General features: G+C 42.9%; 3 protein-coding genes and 1 pseudogene across 3 annotated transcripts; all 4 read left to right on the plus strand.

The window, feature by feature from the left end:
* Window positions 1-855: 855 nt before the first annotated feature.
* Window positions 856-3,279, plus strand: LOC121612061 (protocadherin alpha-6-like). The gene has a single exon (XM_041944805.1). The coding sequence runs from the start codon at window positions 856-858 to the stop codon at window positions 3,277-3,279; it is 2,424 nt and encodes an 807-aa protein (XP_041800739.1).
* A 633-nt stretch (window positions 3,280-3,912) lies between these two features.
* LOC121612062 (protocadherin alpha-8-like) lies at window positions 3,913-6,855 on the plus strand. The gene is made up of 2 exons (XM_041944806.1): window positions 3,913-6,323; window positions 6,819-6,855. The coding sequence occupies exons 1-2, from the start codon at window positions 3,913-3,915 to the stop codon at window positions 6,853-6,855; spliced, it is 2,448 nt and encodes an 815-aa protein (XP_041800740.1).
* Window positions 6,856-7,656: 801 nt separating this feature from the next.
* On the plus strand, window positions 7,657-10,040 carry LOC121612063 (annotated as a pseudogene).
* A 1,368-nt stretch (window positions 10,041-11,408) lies between these two features.
* LOC121612064 (protocadherin alpha-2-like) lies at window positions 11,409-21,410 on the plus strand. Its single transcript, XM_041944808.1, has 5 exons — window positions 11,409-13,787; window positions 15,090-15,192; window positions 16,603-17,387; window positions 19,936-20,715; window positions 21,300-21,410. The coding sequence occupies exons 1-5, from the start codon at window positions 11,409-11,411 to the stop codon at window positions 21,408-21,410; spliced, it is 4,158 nt and encodes a 1,385-aa protein (XP_041800742.1).
* The last annotated feature ends 10 nt before the right edge of the window (window positions 21,411-21,420 follow it).

Here is a 21,420-nt window from a genome sequence, read left to right on the forward strand (position 1 = left end):
CCAGTAATGTAACGAGTGTGAACTATGTAGACGATGGTTTCATGATTTAAGAACAATTTCAGTTCCACAAGGTTGAAATCTCTTCACTGAGTTTTACGGCATCTTGGACACAGCACGCTGCAGTCACTTGAGAAAGCCCACTTCAAGCATTCAAACTGCATGTAGGCGCTGACCATGGTTCTGAAAACATCTTCCCTTTCTTCTGCGCTTTGTTGAGATTTGGGTGCTGTCAGTGGTGCTGATATTGTGAAGCACCAATATTACACATTATATTCCGCGTCTTTGCGTTCAGTAACTGGAAACAGACGGCAGGTAAAATAACTAAACACACACACACACACACACACACACACACACACACACACACACACACACACACACACATTTAATTTTAATCAATAACAAGACGAATTCCTTAAACTGTCTATTTCAAAGACACAGTGCTCTGTGAACAGTCAACCTGTTCAGCTGAAATAGTCGACAATCAGCCCATTAATTGTAGTAATTTATTTAGCATCGAGTTTTCTCATTTCTCTAACAATGTTCATTGTACATTATAATAAACATAATTATCCTCTTCTTTTTTTAGCTGTCTTTCTGACTAAAAAGTGTCACAAGATGTCGCTAGAGACCACACTAAAATCGTTGTAGACCGTTTAAAAACTCCTCCTCTGTTCATGATAAAAAAAAAAGCAATCGTCATCATCTGGTAGTGCTTTGTGAAAATAGCGAACAGACGAGTGAAGCCGCAAAGAGAGAGATCTCCAAGCGAGAATGGATACATAAAAACGCTCTTATTTTCGTGGACGGGCTAAAAGGCAGGAACCAGGTTTCGTCGCTTTTGTCGAAACAGCAATGGCTGCTCGGGAACAATGGGATAACGCTGTGTGTCTGTTTTTCACTCTGCTTTGTCTGTGCGACTGGTCCGTGGCTCAGATATCCTACTCCGTTTCAGAGGAGGTGGACAAAGGGACAGCGGTGGGGAATCTCGCGAAGGATTTAAATCTCAGTGTGCAGCAACTCCATTCCTCGGGTCTTCAGATTACCTCCGGGTATAAAAAACAGTATTTTGACATAAATCGTGAATCTGGAGTACTTTTTGTGAGCGAGAGAATAGATCGGGAGGAGCTTTGTCCTAATACGGTAAAGTGCTCTTTGAATATAGAGGCCATTCTGAGTAACCCACGCAGCCTCCATCGAATTGAGGTTGTGATTACTGACATTAATGACAATAGTCCGTCTTTTCTGGAAGAAATAACCACAATTGATATGTATGAATCTTCTTATGTTGGAGAAAGACATCCACTGCCCATAGCTCATGACGCAGATGTAGGTACTAATTCAGTGAGGACTTACAAATTAAACCCGAATGATCATTTCTCTTTGGATATACAGAGCACTGGTGACCAGAGCGTATCTGCAGAGTTAGTGCTGCAGAAAGCATTAGATCGAGAAAAACAGGCTGCTATTGAACTCACACTGACAGCAATAGATGGAGGAAAACCTCCCAAAACGGGGACTTTACAGATAAAAGTTAATGTATTGGATGTAAATGACAATTCACCCTCGTTCAGTAAATCTCTTTACAAGGTCCAAGTTGTTGAGAATGTGAATATTGGCGCAGCGTTATTAACACTGACAGCCACTGATTTAGACGACGGTGTCAACGGTGAACTTATATACTCTTTTACAGAAAGGGGACGCTTAAACCCTGATGACAAATTCGCCCTGAATGGTAACACCGGAGAGATTACCGTTAAAAGCAATATTGATTATGAGGAAAATCAAGCATATGAGATTCGTGTTCAAGCACGAGATAAAGGCACTCCTCCTCGCATTGCACACAGCAAGGTTTTAGTCGAAGTTATTGATATCAACGACAATGCTCCAGAAATCTCGGTATCATCACTCATGAGCCCAGTAAAGGAGGACGCTGAAATAGGCACAGCTGTAGCTATGGTGACTATCACTGATAAAGATGGAGGCAAAAATGGTCTGACAAACTGCAAAATTACGGGTTCCGTGCCGTTTAAAATAAAATCTAACTATAAAAACTACTACTCTTTGTTAGTTGATGGGCCTCTTGACAGAGAGAATGTTTCCCAGTACAACGTATCAATTACAGCTATAGATGAAGGAACTCCCTCTCTGTCGAGTACAACCGTCATTACTGTTCAAATTGCTGATGTTAATGATAATCCTCCTCGATTCCTGGAACCTATGATTAATATTTATGTGAAAGAGAATAGCCCGATTGGAACTACTATTCATACACTGGCGACGTTAGATTCAGATTTGAATGAAAACGCAAAAGCGACGTACAGAATAATCGACAGATCTTCAAAGACCACACAGGTAGCTTCAATGGTAACTGTCAACTCAGAGACTGGAGATATAATCAGCCTGCAGTCTTTCAACTATGAGGAGTTAAAAACCTTTCAGTTCAAAGTCCAGGCCACAGACTCTGGTGTTCCTCCGCTCAGCAGCAACGTGACTGTAAACGTTTTAATCCTGGATGAAAATGACAATAATCCAACGATTCTCGCGCCATATTCTGAGCACGGCTCAGTCAACAGTGAGAACATCCCATATTCTGCTGAAGCGGGATACTTTGTGGCAAAGATCAGGGCTGTAGACGCAGACTCGGGATACAATGCGCTGCTCTCTTATCACCTGTCTGAGCCCAAAGGAAACAACCTCTTCCGGATCGGAACCAGCACCGGAGAAATCAGGACTAAGAGGAGAATGAGTGACAATGACCTGAAAACTCACCCCTTGCTGGTCTTGGTTTCTGATAACGGAGAACCCTCCCTGTCAGCTACTGTGTCTATTGACGTGGTGGTGGTGGTGGAAAGCACAGCTGACATCCACACTCAGTTCAGACATGTGCCCATAAAGGAGGACAGCTTCTCTGATTTAAACCTGTATCTGCTGATCGCCATTGTGTCGGTCTCACTCATCTTTCTGCTCAGCCTCATCAGTTTAATAGCTGTCAAATGCCACAGGACAGACGGCACCTTCAGCAGGTACAGCGCCCCAATGATCACCACCCACCCTGACGGGAGCTGGTCTTACTCCAAATCTACTCAGCAGTATGACGTGTGTTTCAGCTCAGACACGCTGAAGAGTGACGTAGTGGTTTTCCCCGCACCGTTTCCATCTGTAGATGCTGAGCTGATCAGTATAAACGGAGGAGACACTTTTACCCGAACTCAGACTTTACCAAATAAAGAAAAGGTAAGAAATGCACCCGATTTCATCTCGACTTCTTCCTCGTAGAATTGATTACTTCCCTTTCTCACTCGTTATCAGATATTTATGTCAGTGTGAAACAATGACTTTTAGACGTTTGTGGCTTTCTTCTCGTTTCTTTGAATTCTGAAACACTGCTTTTAAAACAATCCCTGAGATCGGGGAATATGCTGGATCCAGTAATGTGCCTGACCGTAGAATGCTTTCATGGACTTTTGCAGTTTTCGCTCATTGTCTGTTGATAGCGAAAGAAAGTTATGTTTGTAAAGTTCAATTTTATTTTTTTTCAGCATTTTACTTATATCTTTAGAAACAGAAGAAAGAGGGTGAACACATTTAGCCTCGCGCAGAAATGTATCACCTGCATCTCTCCACAAATTATTTTTATGTAGTTGTGGCAGTTCTCCACGTGGCGACAGTATAGACCGCAACACTGAGAGTTTATGTGTAGTAGTTTCACGCTCCTCCCAGTTGTAGATGACGATGTGGCTTCTCCAGGCTTTGTCTCAAAGAGAGAACGAAAAGACAGAAGGAAAATCCGTTTTGTCCGTGTGTACAATATCTATTTGAGGCAGTCTGAAATTTTATCTTTTCATACCTGTAAAATTCGTGATGAGGTCTCCTTGTACTGGATGTGTATTTAAATCGCCGTATGGAATTATGCACGTACCAATGAGGACGTCTATTGTTTCCTATTTGGTGTTTGTGCTACTGGAGTGCTGCTGGAAAGCGGAGTCTGGGCAGCTCTCCTACTCCGTGTTAGAGGAAGTGGATCCGGGGACTTCTGTAGGAATTATCGCAAAGGATCTAAACCTCAACCTTCAAGATCTGGAATCCCGTATGTTTAAGATTGTTTCTGGATCAAAACGAAAATATTTTGAGGTAAATGTAAAGACTGGTGCTCTCTACGTTAATGAGCGAATAGACAGAGAGGAGCTCTGTGCGAAGTCGCCAAAATGCACAGTCAGTGTAGAAGCAGTGATAAATAATCCACTGAAGCTCTACCGCATCGAAATAAATATACTAGACGTTAATGATAACGACCCGTTATTCACGGAAAAATCTCAGATTGTGGACATTGCAGAGAATACTTTGCCTGGAATGAAATTCGCTTTGTCAGAGGCCATCGATGCAGATGTAGGTAAGAATACGGTTAATGCGTTTAAATTAACACCAAATGACTATTTTTCTCTCGCTACAGTAAAAGGAGGAGAAAGCGTGTCTGCCGAGTTAGTTTTACAGAAAACGTTGGATCGAGAGAAGCAGCCTGTGATACATCTCACTGTGACTGCTGTAGATGGAGGGACTCCACCGAGATCTGGCACGTCACAGGTCATCATTCACGTTTTAGACATAAACGACAACCCTCCCGTGTTTAGCAGTCCCTTGTACAAAACTCGTATCCATGAAAATACACCAATTGGGGCAACAGTGACAACATTGAATGCAACCGACGCAGACGAGGGGATAAATGGTGAGATATTGTATTCCTTAAGAAGTAAAGGACAGGATCGCATATTAGAGATTTTTCATATTGATCCCATAACGGGTGCAATAATGGTTAAAGCTAATGTTGATTATGAAGAATATACAGCGTTCGAAATACGCGCAGAAGCGAACGATAAAGCTCAGCCACCGATGTCAGCTCACTGTAAAGTGTTGGTAGAAGTTATTGATGTAAATGACAATGCTCCTGAAATCACTGTGACATCACTGTTCAATACTGTAAAGGAGGACGCTGAGGCAGGCACTGCAATTGCGCTTGTATCCGTTCTAGACAGTGATGGCGGTAGAAATGGTGACGTGAAATGCAAAATCTTAAATCAGGTTCCCTTTAAACTGGAGACAAACTATAGAAATTACTATTCTTTAGTTGTTGACGGGGCTCTAGACAGAGAACTTACCTCCAACTACAACGTTACAATCTCAGCTAGTGATGATGGGACTCCTCCCCTCTCGAACACTACTGTTGTTACCATTCACGTTTCTGATGTAAATGATAACCCGCCTCGTTTCTCTGAACCTGTGGTTAATGTTTACGTGAAAGAAAACAGTAAAGTTGGGGAAATAATTAAAACGGTATCTGCATCTGATGCTGACATTGACTTGAATGGCCAGGTGAGATATGCATTTTTACACAACAGCAACTTAGTGTCAGTTTCCACGATGGTAAACATCAACTCAGAAACTGGAGATATAATCAGCCTGCAGTCTTTCAACTATGAGGAGTTAAAAACCTTTCAGTTCAAAGTTCAGGCCACAGACTCTGGTGTTCCTCCGCTCAGCAGCAACGTGACTGTCAACGTTTTAATCCTGGATGAAAATGACAATAATCCAACGATTCTCGCGCCATATTCTGAGCACGGCTCCGTCAACAGTGAGAGCATCCCATATTCTGCTGAAGCAGGATACTTTGTGGCAAAGATCAGGGCTGTAGACGCAGACTCTGGATACAATGCGCTGCTCTCTTATCACCTGTCTGAGCCCAAAGGAAACAACCTCTTCCGGATCGGAACCAGCACCGGAGAAATCAGGACTAAGAGGAGAATGAGTGACAATGACCTGAAAACTCACCCCTTGCTGGTCTTGGTTTCTGATAACGGAGAACCCTCCCTCTCAGCTACTGTGTCTATTGACGTGGTGGTGGTCGAAAGCACAGCTGACATCCACACTCAGTTCAGACATGTGCCCATAAAGGAGGACAGCTTCTCTGATTTAAACCTGTATCTGCTGATCGCCATTGTGTCGGTCTCACTCATCTTTCTGCTCAGCCTCATCAGTTTAATAGCTGTCAAATGCCACAGGACAGACGGCACCTTCAGCAGGTACAGCGCCCCAATGATCACCACCCACCCTGACGGGAGCTGGTCTTACTCCAAATCTACTCAGCAGTATGACGTGTGTTTCAGCTCAGACACGCTGAAGAGTGACGTAGTGGTTTTCCCCGCACCGTTTCCGCCTGTAGACGCAGAGCTGATCAGTATAAATGGAGGAGACACTTTTACCAGAACTCAGACTCTGCCTAATAAAGAAAAGGTAAGATCCATAAAGAATGAACACTATCAATCAGTGTATATTTTATTTTTCGTCGCTTTAGCGCAGCCATGTCCAAACTATTCCATAAAGGGCCGTGTGGCTGCAGGTTTTCATGTCAACCAAGGAGGAGCGCACCAGGCTGGACTCATTTAATCAGCTGATCTCACTTTTCAGCTGATAACTAAGGGATCCCTTGATGTTGATTGGTTGGCCTGGTGTGCTCCTCCTTGGTTGGAACGAAAACCTGCAGCCACACGGCCCTTTATGGAATAGTTTGGACATGCCTGCTTTAGCGGCTTTAAGCGAAGGAAAAAAGTGCAAAATACACTCTAATTATCCCTTTGTGTTTTTTATACACGACTTAAGAAAAAATGAAGATGGTGCAAATATGGTTCCTTTTGTCATGCACAGTAGCGAATTATCTTGAACTCACAACATAAAAAGTCCGACAGATAGCTTGCAGCCACAACCTGACGCTGTCCAATGGGGAAATGCGCTCTCCATGGTTCTGATATATCTGCGTTCCTCAGTTTTTGGCACATGCGTGGCTTCATGTATCTCTGGTGACTCGTATTACACGTCCCATGGTTTGTCGGTGGGTCTTGCACATGTTTTCTATTTTTTTTCTTTTTTTGGCGTGGTGTGAAGTAAACTGCAGAACGTTGTAAAATCATACACACTTGGACGTTTGGCATGATAGATATCCACACAACAATACAAGATGGTATCATAATGAGAAATGGAATGAAGGGTTCTGTCCGACATGGTCATCTGATTGTGTTTATTTTTGGTGGTGGAAGCATATTACTACATGTGTTCAGCAGCAAAAGGTTGGAACAGTCAAACAATATGATTGATTCATTAACTTACTTCATTTTTTTTTTCTTACTGCAATCAATATTTCATTGTCGCTCTCTTCAGTTTTCTGTTTACTCTGCAATGACTTGGCTTCTTTCACTGTTTTACTGTTTTGCTTTTGCAACAAACATAAAGCATGACGGAATCCGATGAACAATCTTACAATTCCGGCGTTTTGTTTAAGAAAATACCTTAACTCAAGAGATATTAGTTGTGGTGGGAGAAAAATCCACTGCTCCAGTGGTCTATCAGAGAAACGCAAGATGTCGCTCGAGACCACACGTCCAACAGAATTAATTCATGACGTAAAACTCCTCCTCCACGGTCGGTGAAATGAGAAACAGCCTGTGCATTTCGGAGGGGCTGGGTTCGTAAACGACTTCATATGAAAGATGGTTCCTATATGAAGAGATCTTGGCTCCCTTCTTGGATATTTGTCTGTTGTTTTGGACGAATGACGTTTGTTTGCCCGAACTCTTTATCGAAACAAAAGGATGAGTCGTCAGTGGTATGGACAGGCCGAGTGGATGCTGTGCGCCATTCTTCTTTGTTTATCTGGCTGGTCTGCAGCTCAGATTTCCTACTCCGTTTCCGAGGAGGTTGACAAAGGCACAGTGGTGGGAAATCTCGCTAAGGATTTAAACATTAATTCACAGCAACTGGAGGAGCGGGGATTTCGGATTGTATCGGCATACAGTAAGAAATATTTCGAGGCAAATTTAAAAACGGGAGCTTTGTTTGTTAACGAAAGGATAGACCGTGAAGAGCTTTGTCCGAATTTACCCAAATGCTCCTTAAATATAGAGGGACTATTGAGCCATCCTATGAATATTTATCGCATTGAGGTCATAATTGTTGACATCAATGACAATGCACCATCATTCCTGGAGCAAACCCATGTGTTTAATATCTCCGAGTCTTCTTCATCGGGAGAGAGATACCCGCTCCCAATAGCTCAAGATGCAGACACTGGCAGTAATTCAGTGAAAAACTACAAGCTGAGTCCCAACGAGCATTTCTCCATCGACGTGAGTAGCGGAGGAGACAGTGCGTCCGCTGAGTTAGTGCTGCAGAAAGCTTTAGACCGAGAGAAACAACCTATCGTGAAACTAACATTAACCGCTTTAGACGGAGAGAAACCGGCAAGATCTGGCACGATGCAGATTCTTGTGAATGTGATAGATGTTAATGATAACACGCCGTCGTTTAGCAAATCGCTTTATAAAGTCAGAGTGAGTGAAAATGCATCCGTAAGTACTACAATACTGAAACTAAATGCAAACGATTTAGACGAAGGGTCAAATGCGGACATCAGATATTCTTTAATGAAAAGAGGAAATGTGAACTCTGCCGAAAAATTCATTGTAGTTCCTGAGAGCGGTGAAATCATTGTAAAGGCAAACTTGGATTACGAGGAAAGCAATGCATATGAATTAAGAGTCCAAGCAACAGACCAAGGCGCATCCCCTCGCAGTGGTTATTCGAAAGTGCTGGTCGAGGTTCTGGATGTCAATGACAACGCACCAGAGATCTCTGTAACTTCACTAATGAGTCCGGTCAAGGAAAACGCTGAAATTGGAACCGTTGTTGCATTGGTGACTGTGACTGATAAAGATGGAGGGCAAAATAGCCTCATCACTTGTAAAATTCAAGACTCGGTCCCTTTTACATTAACGTCAAATTATAAAAACTATTACTCTTTAGTAGTTGACGGCCTCCTTGACAGAGAAATTGTGTCCAAGTACAACGTTACCATTACTGCTACGGATGAAGGAAGTCCGCCTCTTAAAAGCACAGCTGTAATCAGTGTTCAGATATCTGATATTAATGACAACGCGCCTCGATTCCAAGATGCCAATATAAATGTTTACGTGAAGGAGAACAGTAAAGTAGGAGAAATTATCACAAGGACAACTGCAGAGGATGCAGATGCAAATGAAAATGCTAAATTGACTTATACTTTAATGGATAACTATCCGAGAGGTTTTCCCATTTCAACAGTTGTCAACATCAACTCAGAGACTGGAGATATAATCAGCCTGCAGTCTTTTAACTATGAGGAGTTAAAAACCTTTCAATTCAAAGTTCAGGCCACAGACTCTGGTGTTCCTCCGCTCAGCAGCAACGTGACTGTCAACGTTTTAATCCTGGATGAAAATGACAATAATCCAACGATTCTCGCGCCATATTCTGAGCACGGCTCCGTCAACAGTGAGAGCATCCCATATTCTGCTGAAGCGGGATACTTTGTGGCAAAGATCAGGGCTGTAGACGCAGACTCGGGATACAATGCGCTGCTCTCTTATCACCTGTCTGAACCCAAAGGAAACAACCTTTTCCGGATCGGAACCAGCACCGGAGAAATCAGGACTAAGAGGAGAATGAGTGACAATGACCTGAAAACTCACCCCTTGCTGGTCTTGGTTTCTGATAACGGAGAACCCTCCCTGTCAGCTACTGTGTCTATTGACGTGGTGGTGGTGGTGGAAAGCACAGCTGACATCCACACTCAGTTCAGACATGTGCCCATGAAGGAGGACAGCTTCTCTGATTTAAACCTGTATCTGCTGATCGCCATTGTGTCGGTCTCACTCATCTTTCTGCTCAGCCTCATCAGTTTAATAGCTGTCAAATGCCACAGGACAGACGGCACCTTCAGCAGGTACAGCGCCCCAATGATCACTACCCACCCTGACGGGAGCTGGTCTTACTCCAAATCTACTCAGCAGTATGACGTGTGTTTCAGCTCAGACACGCTGAAGAGTGACGTAGTGGTTTTCCCCGCACCGTTTCCACCTGTAGATGCGGAGCTGATCAGTATTAACGGGGGAGACACTTTTACCCGGACTCAGACTTTACCAAATAAAGAAAAGGTAGGCTATACTTCGCAATAAATGCTCAAATAATTGATTAAGGATCAAAACAACTGTATTGCAAGTGTATTATTCACACGTTATTCATAGAGATTAATGAAAGTGTCACCAAGCGACAATATTGAAGTCCCATTTGTCACTTGTTCATTAGCAACTTTTATAACTTTTTATGAACGCACGACCCCACTTCATGGAAGCTGCTGTGTTTCATGGAAATTAACAGCGCTCATGGAGAGAAGTTCCTTCACTACAACCGACAGTGGCAGCACATCTTTGCTTGCTCTCGTCTTTAAACTGCATGTCTCCTTTAAAACACCACACAAACTTAGGATAGTATTTCACAGAACATCTGCGTCTCACACACACTCAAGCACCTAAGCTGTTTGTTTCTGTCTGCGTACTAAGCAATGTGGCAAAGTAAAGACAAAATCGTTTGAAATCTCCAGAAGGGATATTGAACTCATCACAATTTTGTCTGAGTTTAAACAGCGCTGACCATGGTGCTGAACTACATTTTCACAACATTTGGCTTCAGTGCCACGATCCAGCCAACCCCATCCCCCTCTTTCAGGCCCTCTGGAAAAATCTCAACAGTATATGGCAACGTGTCCTCAGCAGGTCATTGTATTGAGAGAGAGAGAGAGCTATTGTACTGAACTTAACGACCCTTAGGTTCACTGCCGACTGAAAATAGCTCTTCCGAAAGTAACATGTTTCTGAAATGGCGACCTCCATGGTGCGGAAGTCAGGCTTGTAAGTCGTTTCTGCATCTTATACAATGAAACAAGCAGTAATTTATGCAACATTGCTGTTATTATGATAAGCATTGTTCACTAAACGGACTATAGTGTTTTAGAGTTACATGAGTAACTCTTGCTGTCTTTTTTCTGGATACATTACAGTATTTGAACTTTGAAATTGCCAGTCTGGCATTTGACATGTCCATCAATGGATGGTTGTTGCACTCTGAATATTTAAATGTTTAAATGATCAGAATTGGTATTAGTAAGTACATAAGTGATGGACTTTTAGCGATTTGTTGGTGATTTGACGTGAATCATGGTGCGATTTTGGACTCTTTTTAGACACATTAATATTCCTTGTGTAGAACTGTATTGCAAAATATGTGACGAAGCAAAAGCCGAATCTAGCTATCATTCACCACAAGATGCCGCAGTAGACCACAGATCAGAGTGGTGCTGGAAAAAGAAAACTCCTCCTCCATGGATGGCAAAAATGAAATCGTCATCGGCCCTTATAATCTCCTCGGCACTCGATGGGGTTGTGACGAGAAACGCTGGATCAGAAAGAGAGCAATTTGGTTTTGAAGGAATCAGTCATAGAGTGGATTAATGATCGACTTGCTTCAGCTTCTTTATTGGACCAAGGATGTACGTGCGACGACAAAAGGAACACGCCTGGATTCATATGGTTACGCTGCTTTGTCTTTGTGCCTGCTCTGCCTCTCAGATATCCTACTCCATCTCCGAGGAGGTGAACAAAGGCACCGTAGTTGGGAATATCGCAAAGGATTTGAACCTCAATGTACAGGACTTACAAAACAGAGATATCCAAATCGTATCGGGCTACAAGAAGAAATATTTTGATGTGAATTTGCGGACCGGGAACATATTTGTTGACGAAAGAATAGACCGAGAAGAGTTTTGTCCAAATACGGTAAAATGCTCCTTGAAATTACAGGCTGTTCTTAACAATCCTATGACTGCACATCGTATTGAAGTGAATGTTTTAGATATAAATGATAACTCTCCTGTTTTCATTGAGCAATCGCATCTATTTAATATCACCGAATCATTATCACCAGGAGAGCGATATCTTCTACCAATAGCAGAAGATGCGGACATAGGAAGCAATTCAGTCAAGACTTACAAGCTGAGCCAAAACGAACATTTCTCGCTTGATGTGCAGAGCGGAGGAGACCACGGTGTGTCTGCTGAGTTAGTGCTGCAGAAAGCTTTAGACCGAGAGAAACAGCCAGTTATTACCCTCGTCCTGACAGCTGTAGACGGAGGTAAACCTCCCAGATCAGGAACATTGCTGTTAACTATTAATGTACTAGATGTAAATGACAACACACCAACATTTAGTAAATCGCTTTACAAGGTGCGTGTCAAAGAAAATGCCACTCCCGGTACACTCGTAATAAAGTTGAATGCAACAGATTTAGACGAAGGCATGAACAGTCATATTTTGTACTCTTTGATCAAAAGAGGAAATACTGATCCGTCAAATATCTTTGATCTAAATTCAGAAACGGGAGAAATCACTGTGAAGGGTAATCTAGATTATGAAGAGACGTCTGCTTATGAAGTTAGAGTTCAAGCAACAGATCAAGGTACCTCTCCTCGGAGTGCACATGCTAAACTGCTGATAGAGATAATTGATGTGAACGACAATGCCCCAGAAATATCTGTGACGTCACTCATGACCCCGGTAAAAGAAGACGCAGAACTGGGGACAATCGTTGCTTTGGTTACAGTCAGTGATAAAGACGGAGGAAACAATGGTGTGACTAACTGTAAGGTAGTTGGGTCTGTGCCGTTTAAACTGAAGTCCAACTACAAAAATGACTATTCATTAGTAGTAGACGGACCACTGGACAGAGAAAACAATTCTATTTACAATGTCACCATAACAGCCACAGATGAAGGAAGTCCACCTCTGTCCAGTATCAGGGTCATTACAGTTCACGTCTCTGATGTCAATGATAATTCACCTCAATTCATGGAGTCAGTGATTAATGTTTATGTCAAAGAAAATAGTCTAGTAGGCTCCGTTATTTGTACAATCCACGCCTTTGATCCTGATTTGGGCAGAAATGCAAAACTAATTTACACACTGTTAGACAGTTCTGCAAAAAATATTCCGATATCATCAATGGTGAACATCAACTCAGAGACTGGAGATATAATCAGCCTGCAGTCTTTTAACTATGAGGAGTTAAAAACCTTTCAGTTCAAAGTTCAGGCCACAGACTCTGGTGTTCCTCCGCTCAGCAGCAACGTGACTGTCAACGTTTTAATTCTGGATGAAAATGACAATAATCCAACGATTCTCGCGCCATATTCTGAGCACGGCTCCGTCAACAGTGAGAGCATCCCATATTCTGCTGAAGCGGGATACTTTGTGGCAAAGATCAGGGCTGTAGACGCAGACTCTGGATACAATGCGCTGCTCTCTTATCACCTGTCTGAGCCCAAAGGAAACAACCTCTTCAGGATCGGAACCAGCACCGGAGAAATCAGGACTAAGAGGAGAATGAGTGACAATGACCTGAAAACTCACCCCTTGCTGGTCTTGGTTTCTGATAACGGAGAACCCTCCCTGTCAGCTACTGTGTCTATTGACGTGGTGGTGGTGGAAAGCACAGCTGACATCCACACTCAGTTCAGACATGTGCCCATAAAGGAGGACAGCTTCTCTGATTTAAACCTGTATCTGCTGATCGCCATTGTGTCGGTCTCACTCATCTTTCTGCTCAGCCTCATCAGTTTAATAGCTGTCAAATGCCACAGGACAGACGGCACCTTCAGCAGGTACAGCGCCCCAATGATCACCACCCACCCTGACGGGAGCTGGTCTTACTCCAAATCTACTCAGCAGTATGACGTGTGTTTCAGCTCAGACACGCTGAAGAGTGACGTAGTGGTTTTCCCCGCACCGTTTCCACCTGTAGATGCTGAACTGATCAGTATTAACGGAGGAGACACTTTTACCAGAACTCAGACTTTACCCAACAAAGAGAAGGTAGGCCATTTTAGCTGACTGCTTTTAAAACTTAACAGTGCTATCACACGGATGTCATTTCCTGACTGCTTACTACTGTCAATGTCCAGTATTTTGATTTAACAACAGGTACATTTGTAGAATGTCAAACACACAACATAAATGAGACAACAGAATACAATAACTCCCATTTTGTGACGCTTGCAGAAAAAGTACCTAAAATAACTTTTTACGATAATCCCACTGCAGTCTGAAGATAGGATATCTTGAAAGTCACCTGCTAAACCACAAATTGGAAAATAACGTCTGGCTCTTTCAGAATTTGTCACACATGTTGTAACCTAAAGTGGTCTGTGCCGAAATACCAAGCTTCAATCATTTCGAAGCAAACTGGTCCTATGTCACAGAAGGACAGTTGAACTTGTTTATTGCCAGTATCTAGACGGAACTCTCCATAGTGCTGAACCGAATTTAAATGCATTGAGCTGCAGACCTCACTGCATTCATGGCTGTTCAAAACCTTCATTCATCATTAAAGTCATCTAAACTGTTCTTTACCCGAATTGAAACAGCAGTTGCCACGGTGCTGAGTGTCATAATTTGGTTGTATAGCTGGTGTCATTCTGCTGCAATCTAAGATTTGCAATGCCTCCTGATATTGAATGTGGTGAAAAGGCGGTGTCCGTGGTGCTTGACATTGCAATGACAGTGCTGGTTTCTGTATCATCTTGTGATGAATTAAACTTATTGAATTTATGTATGATTTATTCTAAATATGGGACTTTCGAAATATGGCAATTGCACTCTGGAATTCAGATTCAAAGTAATTTTCTTTCTGGATATATTGTAGCATTTGTCCTTCACAATCGCTCGTTCAGTCACTGAAATATTTTGCTTATCCATCCATGATGGTCGTTGCACTCTCAGTGTTAAATATCGTTTTACATAGTAAACGTGATCGTTTATGTTTTTCATAATATTTTGAATGGTTTGACTATGTACTTGCTGACCCATCATTCACCACATGATGTCGCAGTAGACCATAGACATGAATTTGTTTCAATACCCAAAACTCCTCCCTGCATGGGAAGAAAAATGAAATCGTCACCGGCCATCACTACACCCGCGGAAGGGGCTGTGACGAGAAGGACAGGAGCTTTCCCACAGCAATATTTCTCTGGAGGGGAATTTTGTACTGAGGATAAATGATCGTTTGGATTGAGTTCTTCAGTTGCCTCAACAATGTATATTCGACGACAAAAGGAATACGTCTAGATTCACACTGTTGTGTTTCTTTGTCTTTGTGACTGGTCTGCGTCGCAGTTATCCTACTCGATTTCCGAGGAGGTGAACAAAGGCACCGTTGTGGGGAACATTGCAAAGGATTTAAACCTCAATGTCCAGGAACTAGAGCCCAGGGATCTACGTATTGTTTCGAGTCACAGGAAGAAATATTTTGACGTGAATTTGCGGACCGGGAACATCTTTGTTGACGAAAGGATAGACAGAGAAGAGCTTTGTCCGCAAGTGGTAAAATGCTCGTTAAAAATACAAGCTGTTCTTAACAACCCGATGACTGCACACCGCGTAGAGGTTAATATACTAGACATAAACGATAATTCGCCTGCTTTTGTTGAAAAAATGTATTCTTTAAATATTTCCGAATCATCTCTAACGGGGGAGCGATATCTTCTCCCAATAGCAGTCGACACAGACATAGGCAGCAACTCAGTAAAGAGCTACAAGCTGAGCCAAAATGAACATTTCTCACTTGATGTGCAGAGCGGAGGAGATCACGGTCTGTCTGCCGAACTAGTGCTACAAAAAGCTTTAGACCGAGAGAAACAGCCAGTTATTAACCTGATTCTGACAGCTATGGATGGAGGAAAACCAGCTAGATCTGGGTCACTACAAATTTATGTTAATATAATTGATGCCAATGATAATATCCCCACTTTTAGCAAATCGCTGTATAAAGTGCGTGTGTTTGAAAATACTTCAGAAGGAAGATTGGTAATTAAGTTGAATGCAACGGATTTAGACGAGGGCATCAACAGTAAGATAATTTATTCGTTTATCAAACGAGGAAATGTTGATCCTTCGAATATCTTTGATCTAAATTCAGAAACGGGAGAAATCACTGTGAAGGGTAATTTAGATTATGAAGAGACGTCTGCTTATGAAGTTAGAGTTCAAGCAACAGATCAAGGTACCTCTCCTCGGAGTGCACATGCTAAACTGCTGATAGAGATAATTGATGTGAATGACAATGCCCCAGCAATATCTGTGACGTCACTCATGACCCCAGTAAAAGAAGACGCAGAACTGGGGACAATCGTTGCTTTGGTTACAGTCAGTGATAAAGACGGAGGAAACAATGGTGCGACTAACTGTAAGATAGTTGGGTCTGTGCCGTTTAAACTGAAGTCCAACTACAAAAATGACTATTCATTAGTAGTAGACGGACCACTGGACAGAGAAAACAATTCTATTTACAATGTCACCATAACAGCCACAGATGAAGGAAGTCCACCTCTGTCCAGTATCAGGGTCATTACTGTTCACGTCTCTGATGTCAATGATAATGCACCTCAATTCATGGAGTCTGTGATTCATGTTTATGTCAAAGAAAATAGTCTAGTAGGCTCCGTTATTTGTACAATCCATGCCTTTGATCCTGATTTGGACAGTAATGCAAAACTGATTTATACGCTGTTAGACAATTCTGCAAAAAATATTCCGATTTCATCAATGGTGAACATCAACTCAGAGACTGGAGATATAATCAGCCTGCAGTCTTTTAACTATGAGGAGTTAAAAACCTTTCAATTCAAAGTTCAGGCCACAGACTCTGGTGTTCCTCCGCTCAGCGGCAACGTGACTGTCAACGTTTTAATCCTGGATGAAAATGACAATAATCCAACGATTCTCGCGCCATATTCTGAGCACGGCTCCGTCAAAAGTGAGAGCATCCCATATTCTGCTGAAGCGGGATACTTTGTGGCAAAGATCAGGGCTGTAGACGCAGACTCGGGATACAATGCGCTGCTCTCTTATCACCTGTCTGAGCCCAAAGGAAACAACCTCTTCCGGATCGGAACCAGCACCGGAGAAATCAGGACTAAAAGGAGAATGAGTGACAATGACCTGAAAACTCACCCCTTGCTGGTCTTGGTTTCTGATAACGGAGAACCCTCCCTGTCAGCTACTGTGTCTATTGAAGTGGTGGTGGTGGAAAGCACAGCTGACATCCACACTCAGTTCAGACATGTGCCCATAAAGGAGGACAGCTTCTCTGATTTAAACCTGTATCTGCTGATCGCCATTGTGTCGGTCTCACTCATCTTTCTGCTCAGCCTCATCAGTTTAATAGCTGTCAAATGCCACAGGACAGACGGCACCTTCAGCAGGTACAGCGCCCCAATGATCACCACCCACCCTGACGGGAGCTGGTCTTACTCCAAATCTACTCAGCAGTATGACGTGTGTTTCAGCTCAGACACGCTGAAGAGTGACGTAGTGGTTTTCCCCGCACCGTTTCCACCTGTAGATGCTGAACTGATCAGTATTAATGGAGGAGACACTTTTACCAGAACTCAGACTTTACCAAATAAAGAAAAGGTGAGTTGTTTGCAGTCTTTCGCTCCATTTAAAGGCGTGAGAAGTCAGTGAAAGAGCTACCTGTCCTGTTCTGAATGTCTGAATTTATGACTTCCAGACTGTCGCCAAACAGTCTCTCCCTGCTTTCACTTACATGCCTTACAAACATTACAGAAATAATCATAATGAAGACAACCCAATACATGTCCATACCCTTGCACTGACACAGATAATAGACTCGTCTTAAGTTGCAAACTGGAGAACCGACCCTACCAGCGAGTTTGTATGGCGCTTTCCGTGGTGCTGAAAATATACTGGTGTCTTCTTGGTCCTCTTGGGGTCACAACCCAAAAAGATTGCAAAGTTGCCATCACTGTCACTTCGGCTGTGAGTGAGTTCTTCATGCATCTTTGTTTTTGAGGTGACACTATTGGAAATCAGCTTGTTTATTACATGCAAAACAGTCTAAAAGTGTAGTACTGTTGTCAATGCAATTCAATTCATACGTATTGAACATGTTATTATGTTTTCCATGTGTTACATTAATTGCTTATTGTTGGTCGAGATCACGTTCATTATTTCTTGAGGAATTTGTGACCATTTATTGTCATCTTTTTCTCTCTGCACAACTACTTGAAGGAAACTTAAGCTGCGTTCTTAGCACATTTAAAATGTAAAGACATACAGGTTTAGATGTGTTGTAATATTAGACCTGGACTGTGCTCTTTTTTCACGTATGTATTTTCATATCTAAATTGTAACGCGTGGGGTCGCTGATGACCACGTCTTTTTCTGAGCTCGGCGTTTTCAGTCTCCTCCTTTCCGTGTGAATCGTCAGCAGACTGCGAGTGCTTTGTGAGTGGAGCACGAATGTCGAAGAGAAGGAGATGACTTGAGTGGATGGGATTTAAAATGCTGGCCGATCGCGTGGCGTTTTATGGATGAATATATTCTATGTCTCGTCAGTGTGTTTTGAAGCATGGGCAGTGGAAGGAATAACGAAACTCTCTGCTGGCTGTTTATCCTGTTTTTATCTGACTGGGCTGCAGCTCAGATATCCTATTCTGTTTCCGAGGAGGTGGACAAAGGGACTGTGGTTGGGAATCTCGCAAAGAATTTAAATGTCAACGTTCGAGACCTGCAAACGAGGAATCTGAATATCGTGTCTGGGTACAGTAAGAAATATTTCGGAGCAAATTTGAAAACGGGCGATCTTTATGTTAATGAGCGAATAGACCGAGAGGAGCTTTGTCCAAACACGATAATATGCACGTTAAACTTAGAGGCCATACTGAGTGATCCTATGGTACTCCACCGCATTGAGGTGGTGATTGTTGATATAAATGACAATACACCTGCATTCGTGGAGAAGTCATATTCACTCAACATATCAGAAATGTCACCGACAGGCGAACACTTCTTGCTTCCCCTGGCCATTGACGCAGATACGGGGAGCAATTCAGTGAAGACTTACAGGCTGAGTCCAAATGAATACTTCTCCCTAGATGTGCAGAGCGGTGGAGAACACAGTGTATCTGCTGAATTAGTGCTACTGAAAGCTTTGGACCGTGAAAAACAGGCAGTTATAAAGATAACGCTGACCGCGGTAGATGGAGGAAAGCCTCCTAAAACCGGAAGCTTACACATAAATGTAAATGTTCTGGATGCCAACGATAACACGCCGTTATTCAGTAAAACACTATACAAAGCACGGGTAAATGAAAATGCGCCAGCTGGATCTTTAGTAATTCAAATGAACGCCACAGATTTGGACGAAGGGGACAACGGGAGGGTTTCTTACTCTTTTGTCAAGCGTGGAAACTTCAATCCCGCGGACGTGTTTTTTATTAATGCAGAAAGCGGAGAGATCACAGTAAAGGGTCATTTGGATTACGAAACACAGTCGGCGTATGAAATTCATGTTCAAGTAACAGACCGAGGATTTTTGCCTCGCAGTGCAAATGGGAAGCTGCTGGTCGAGGTAGTTGATGTGAACGACAATGCTCCAGAAATAGTGGTGACGTCACTCATGAACCCCGTTAAAGAAGACGCTGCCATAGGAAGCGTTGTCGCTTTAGTGACAGTGACGGATAAAGATGGAGGGAAAAACGGCCAGACTCGCTCCAAACTTGTTGGTTCTGCGCCTTTTAAGCTAAATTCCAATTATAAAAATTATTACTCTTTAGTTGTAGACGGTCCTCTTGATAGAGAAGCACGTTCTTATTACAATGTCACGATTGCAGCTGCTGATGAAGGGACCCCGCCCCTCTCCAGCACCAGCGTTATTACTGTTCAGGTGTCTGATGTCAATGATAACGCGCCTGGTTTCCTTGAACCCGTGATTAATATTTATGTGAAAGAAAACAGTCCTGTTGGAGCTAGTATCTATACGATAACTGCAGTTGATCCTGATATAAATGAAAACGCTAGAGTGACATACTCATTAGATGGTGATTCAAAAAGTATTCCAGTAACATCTGTTGTAAACATCAACTCAGAGACTGGAGATATAATCAGCCTGCAGTCTTTTAACTATGAGGAGTTGAAAACCTTTCAATTCAAAGTTCAGGCCACAGACTCTGGTGTTCCTCCGCTCAGCAGCAACGTGACTGTCAACGTTTTAATCCTGGATGAAAATGACAATAATCCAACGATTCTCGCGCCATATTCTGAGCACGGCTCCGTCAACAGTGAGAGCATCCCATATTCTGCTGAAGCGGGATACTTTGTGGCAAAGATCAGGGCTGTAGACGCAGACTCGGGATACAATGCGCTGCTCTCTTATCACCTGTCTGAGCCCAAAGGAAACAACCTCTTCCGGATCGGAACCAGCACCGGAGAAATCAGGACTAAGAGGAGAATGAGTGACAATGACCTGAAAACTCACCCCTTGCTGGTCTTGGTTTCTGATAACGGAGAACCCTCCCTGTCAGCTACTGTGTCTATTGAAGTGGTGGTGGTCGAAAGCACAGCTGACATCCACACTCAGTTCAGACATGTGCCCATAAAGGAGGACAGCTTCTCTGATTTAAACCTGTATCTGCTGATCGCCATTGTGTCGGTCTCACTCATCTTTCTGCTCAGCCTCATCAGTTTAATAGCTGTCAAATGCCACAGGACTGACGGCACCTTCAGCAGGTACAGCGCCCCAATGATCACCACCCACCCTGACGGGAGCTGGTCTTACTCCAAATCTACTCAGCAGTATGACGTGTGTTTCAGCTCAGACACGCTGAAGAGTGACGTAGTGGTTTTCCCCGCACCGTTTCCACCTGTAGATGCTGAGCTGATCAGCATTAACGGAGGAGACACTTTTACCAGAACTCAGACTTTACCTAATAAAGAAAAGGTAAGTTGTTTATAAATTAAGAGTAGATTTGGGGTCATGGTGTATGTGAAGCAGCTTCTGAAAGACGAGTTAGGTCATCCGATAATCAGGTTTTGGACATTTTAAAACTCGCTGACTGTTCGTGTTTGCAATTTTGTGTATGGTTGTGAAAGCAACGAGATACAAAGTGTTACTTTGAGTGGTCAATGGCATCAATTACCTGACTTCTTTTCACTAGTATGATGCTCGTTATTGTAGATTTTGTGTGCGGTATGATCTGAAACAGTTGCTAAATGATCGTATTTTAAGCAAAGTGTCTGTGGTCAAATCTCTGTTGCTGCTGACGAGCGAGGACGCTGTCCATGGTTCTGAACGCGAGATGGTGTTTAAAACTTTAATAACAGTATCAGTTCCTTAATGTGTTTTGTCCTGGTAACACACAACTAGCATAGCTTTTACTAACGCTCCAGCAACTGCGTTTTGGAATCAGCCAGGTCTTTAAATATTTTCCATTAAAATGTAGTTCTGCACTGATTTGACCGTCTGCACAAATATGGGCTACACTTAAACGTTGACGTCTTTATACATCAGCACCAAAATAACAGTTGGTGTCGCTGGAGACCGCAATATTCGTGTGGCTCCGTTTCTCCACACCAGACTCCTCCTCTCCGTACGGAGCATCGGTGCTTTGTCAGAAAATACACAAATGGTTATGAGACAGAGAGC

This window comes from Chelmon rostratus, chromosome 9 (assembly GCF_017976325.1).
Source record: "Chelmon rostratus isolate fCheRos1 chromosome 9, fCheRos1.pri, whole genome shotgun sequence".
NCBI lineage: Eukaryota > Metazoa > Chordata > Actinopteri > Chaetodontiformes > Chaetodontidae > Chelmon > Chelmon rostratus.

Excerpts from the sequence above, each read along its gene's own strand:
- LOC121612061 (XM_041944805.1), top strand. The coding sequence starts at position 856 with ATGGCTGCTCGGGAACAATGGGATAACGCTGTGTGTCTGTTTTTCACT.
- LOC121612062 (XM_041944806.1), top strand. The coding sequence starts at position 3,913 with ATGCACGTACCAATGAGGACGTCTATTGTTTCCTATTTGGTGTTTGTG. Across the intron at positions 6,324-6,818 it reads AATGAACACTATCAATCAGT|TTTTTGGCACATGCGTGGCT; the intron begins GTATATTTTATT and ends TGCGTTCCTCAG.
- LOC121612064 (XM_041944808.1), top strand. The coding sequence starts at position 11,409 with ATGTACGTGCGACGACAAAAGGAACACGCCTGGATTCATATGGTTACG. Across the intron at positions 13,788-15,089 it reads CTTTACCCAACAAAGAGAAG|TTATCCTACTCGATTTCCGA; the intron begins GTAGGCCATTTT and ends TCTGCGTCGCAG. Across the intron at positions 15,193-16,602 it reads ACTAGAGCCCAGGGATCTAC|TTCAGGCCACAGACTCTGGT; the intron begins GTATTGTTTCGA and ends TTCAATTCAAAG.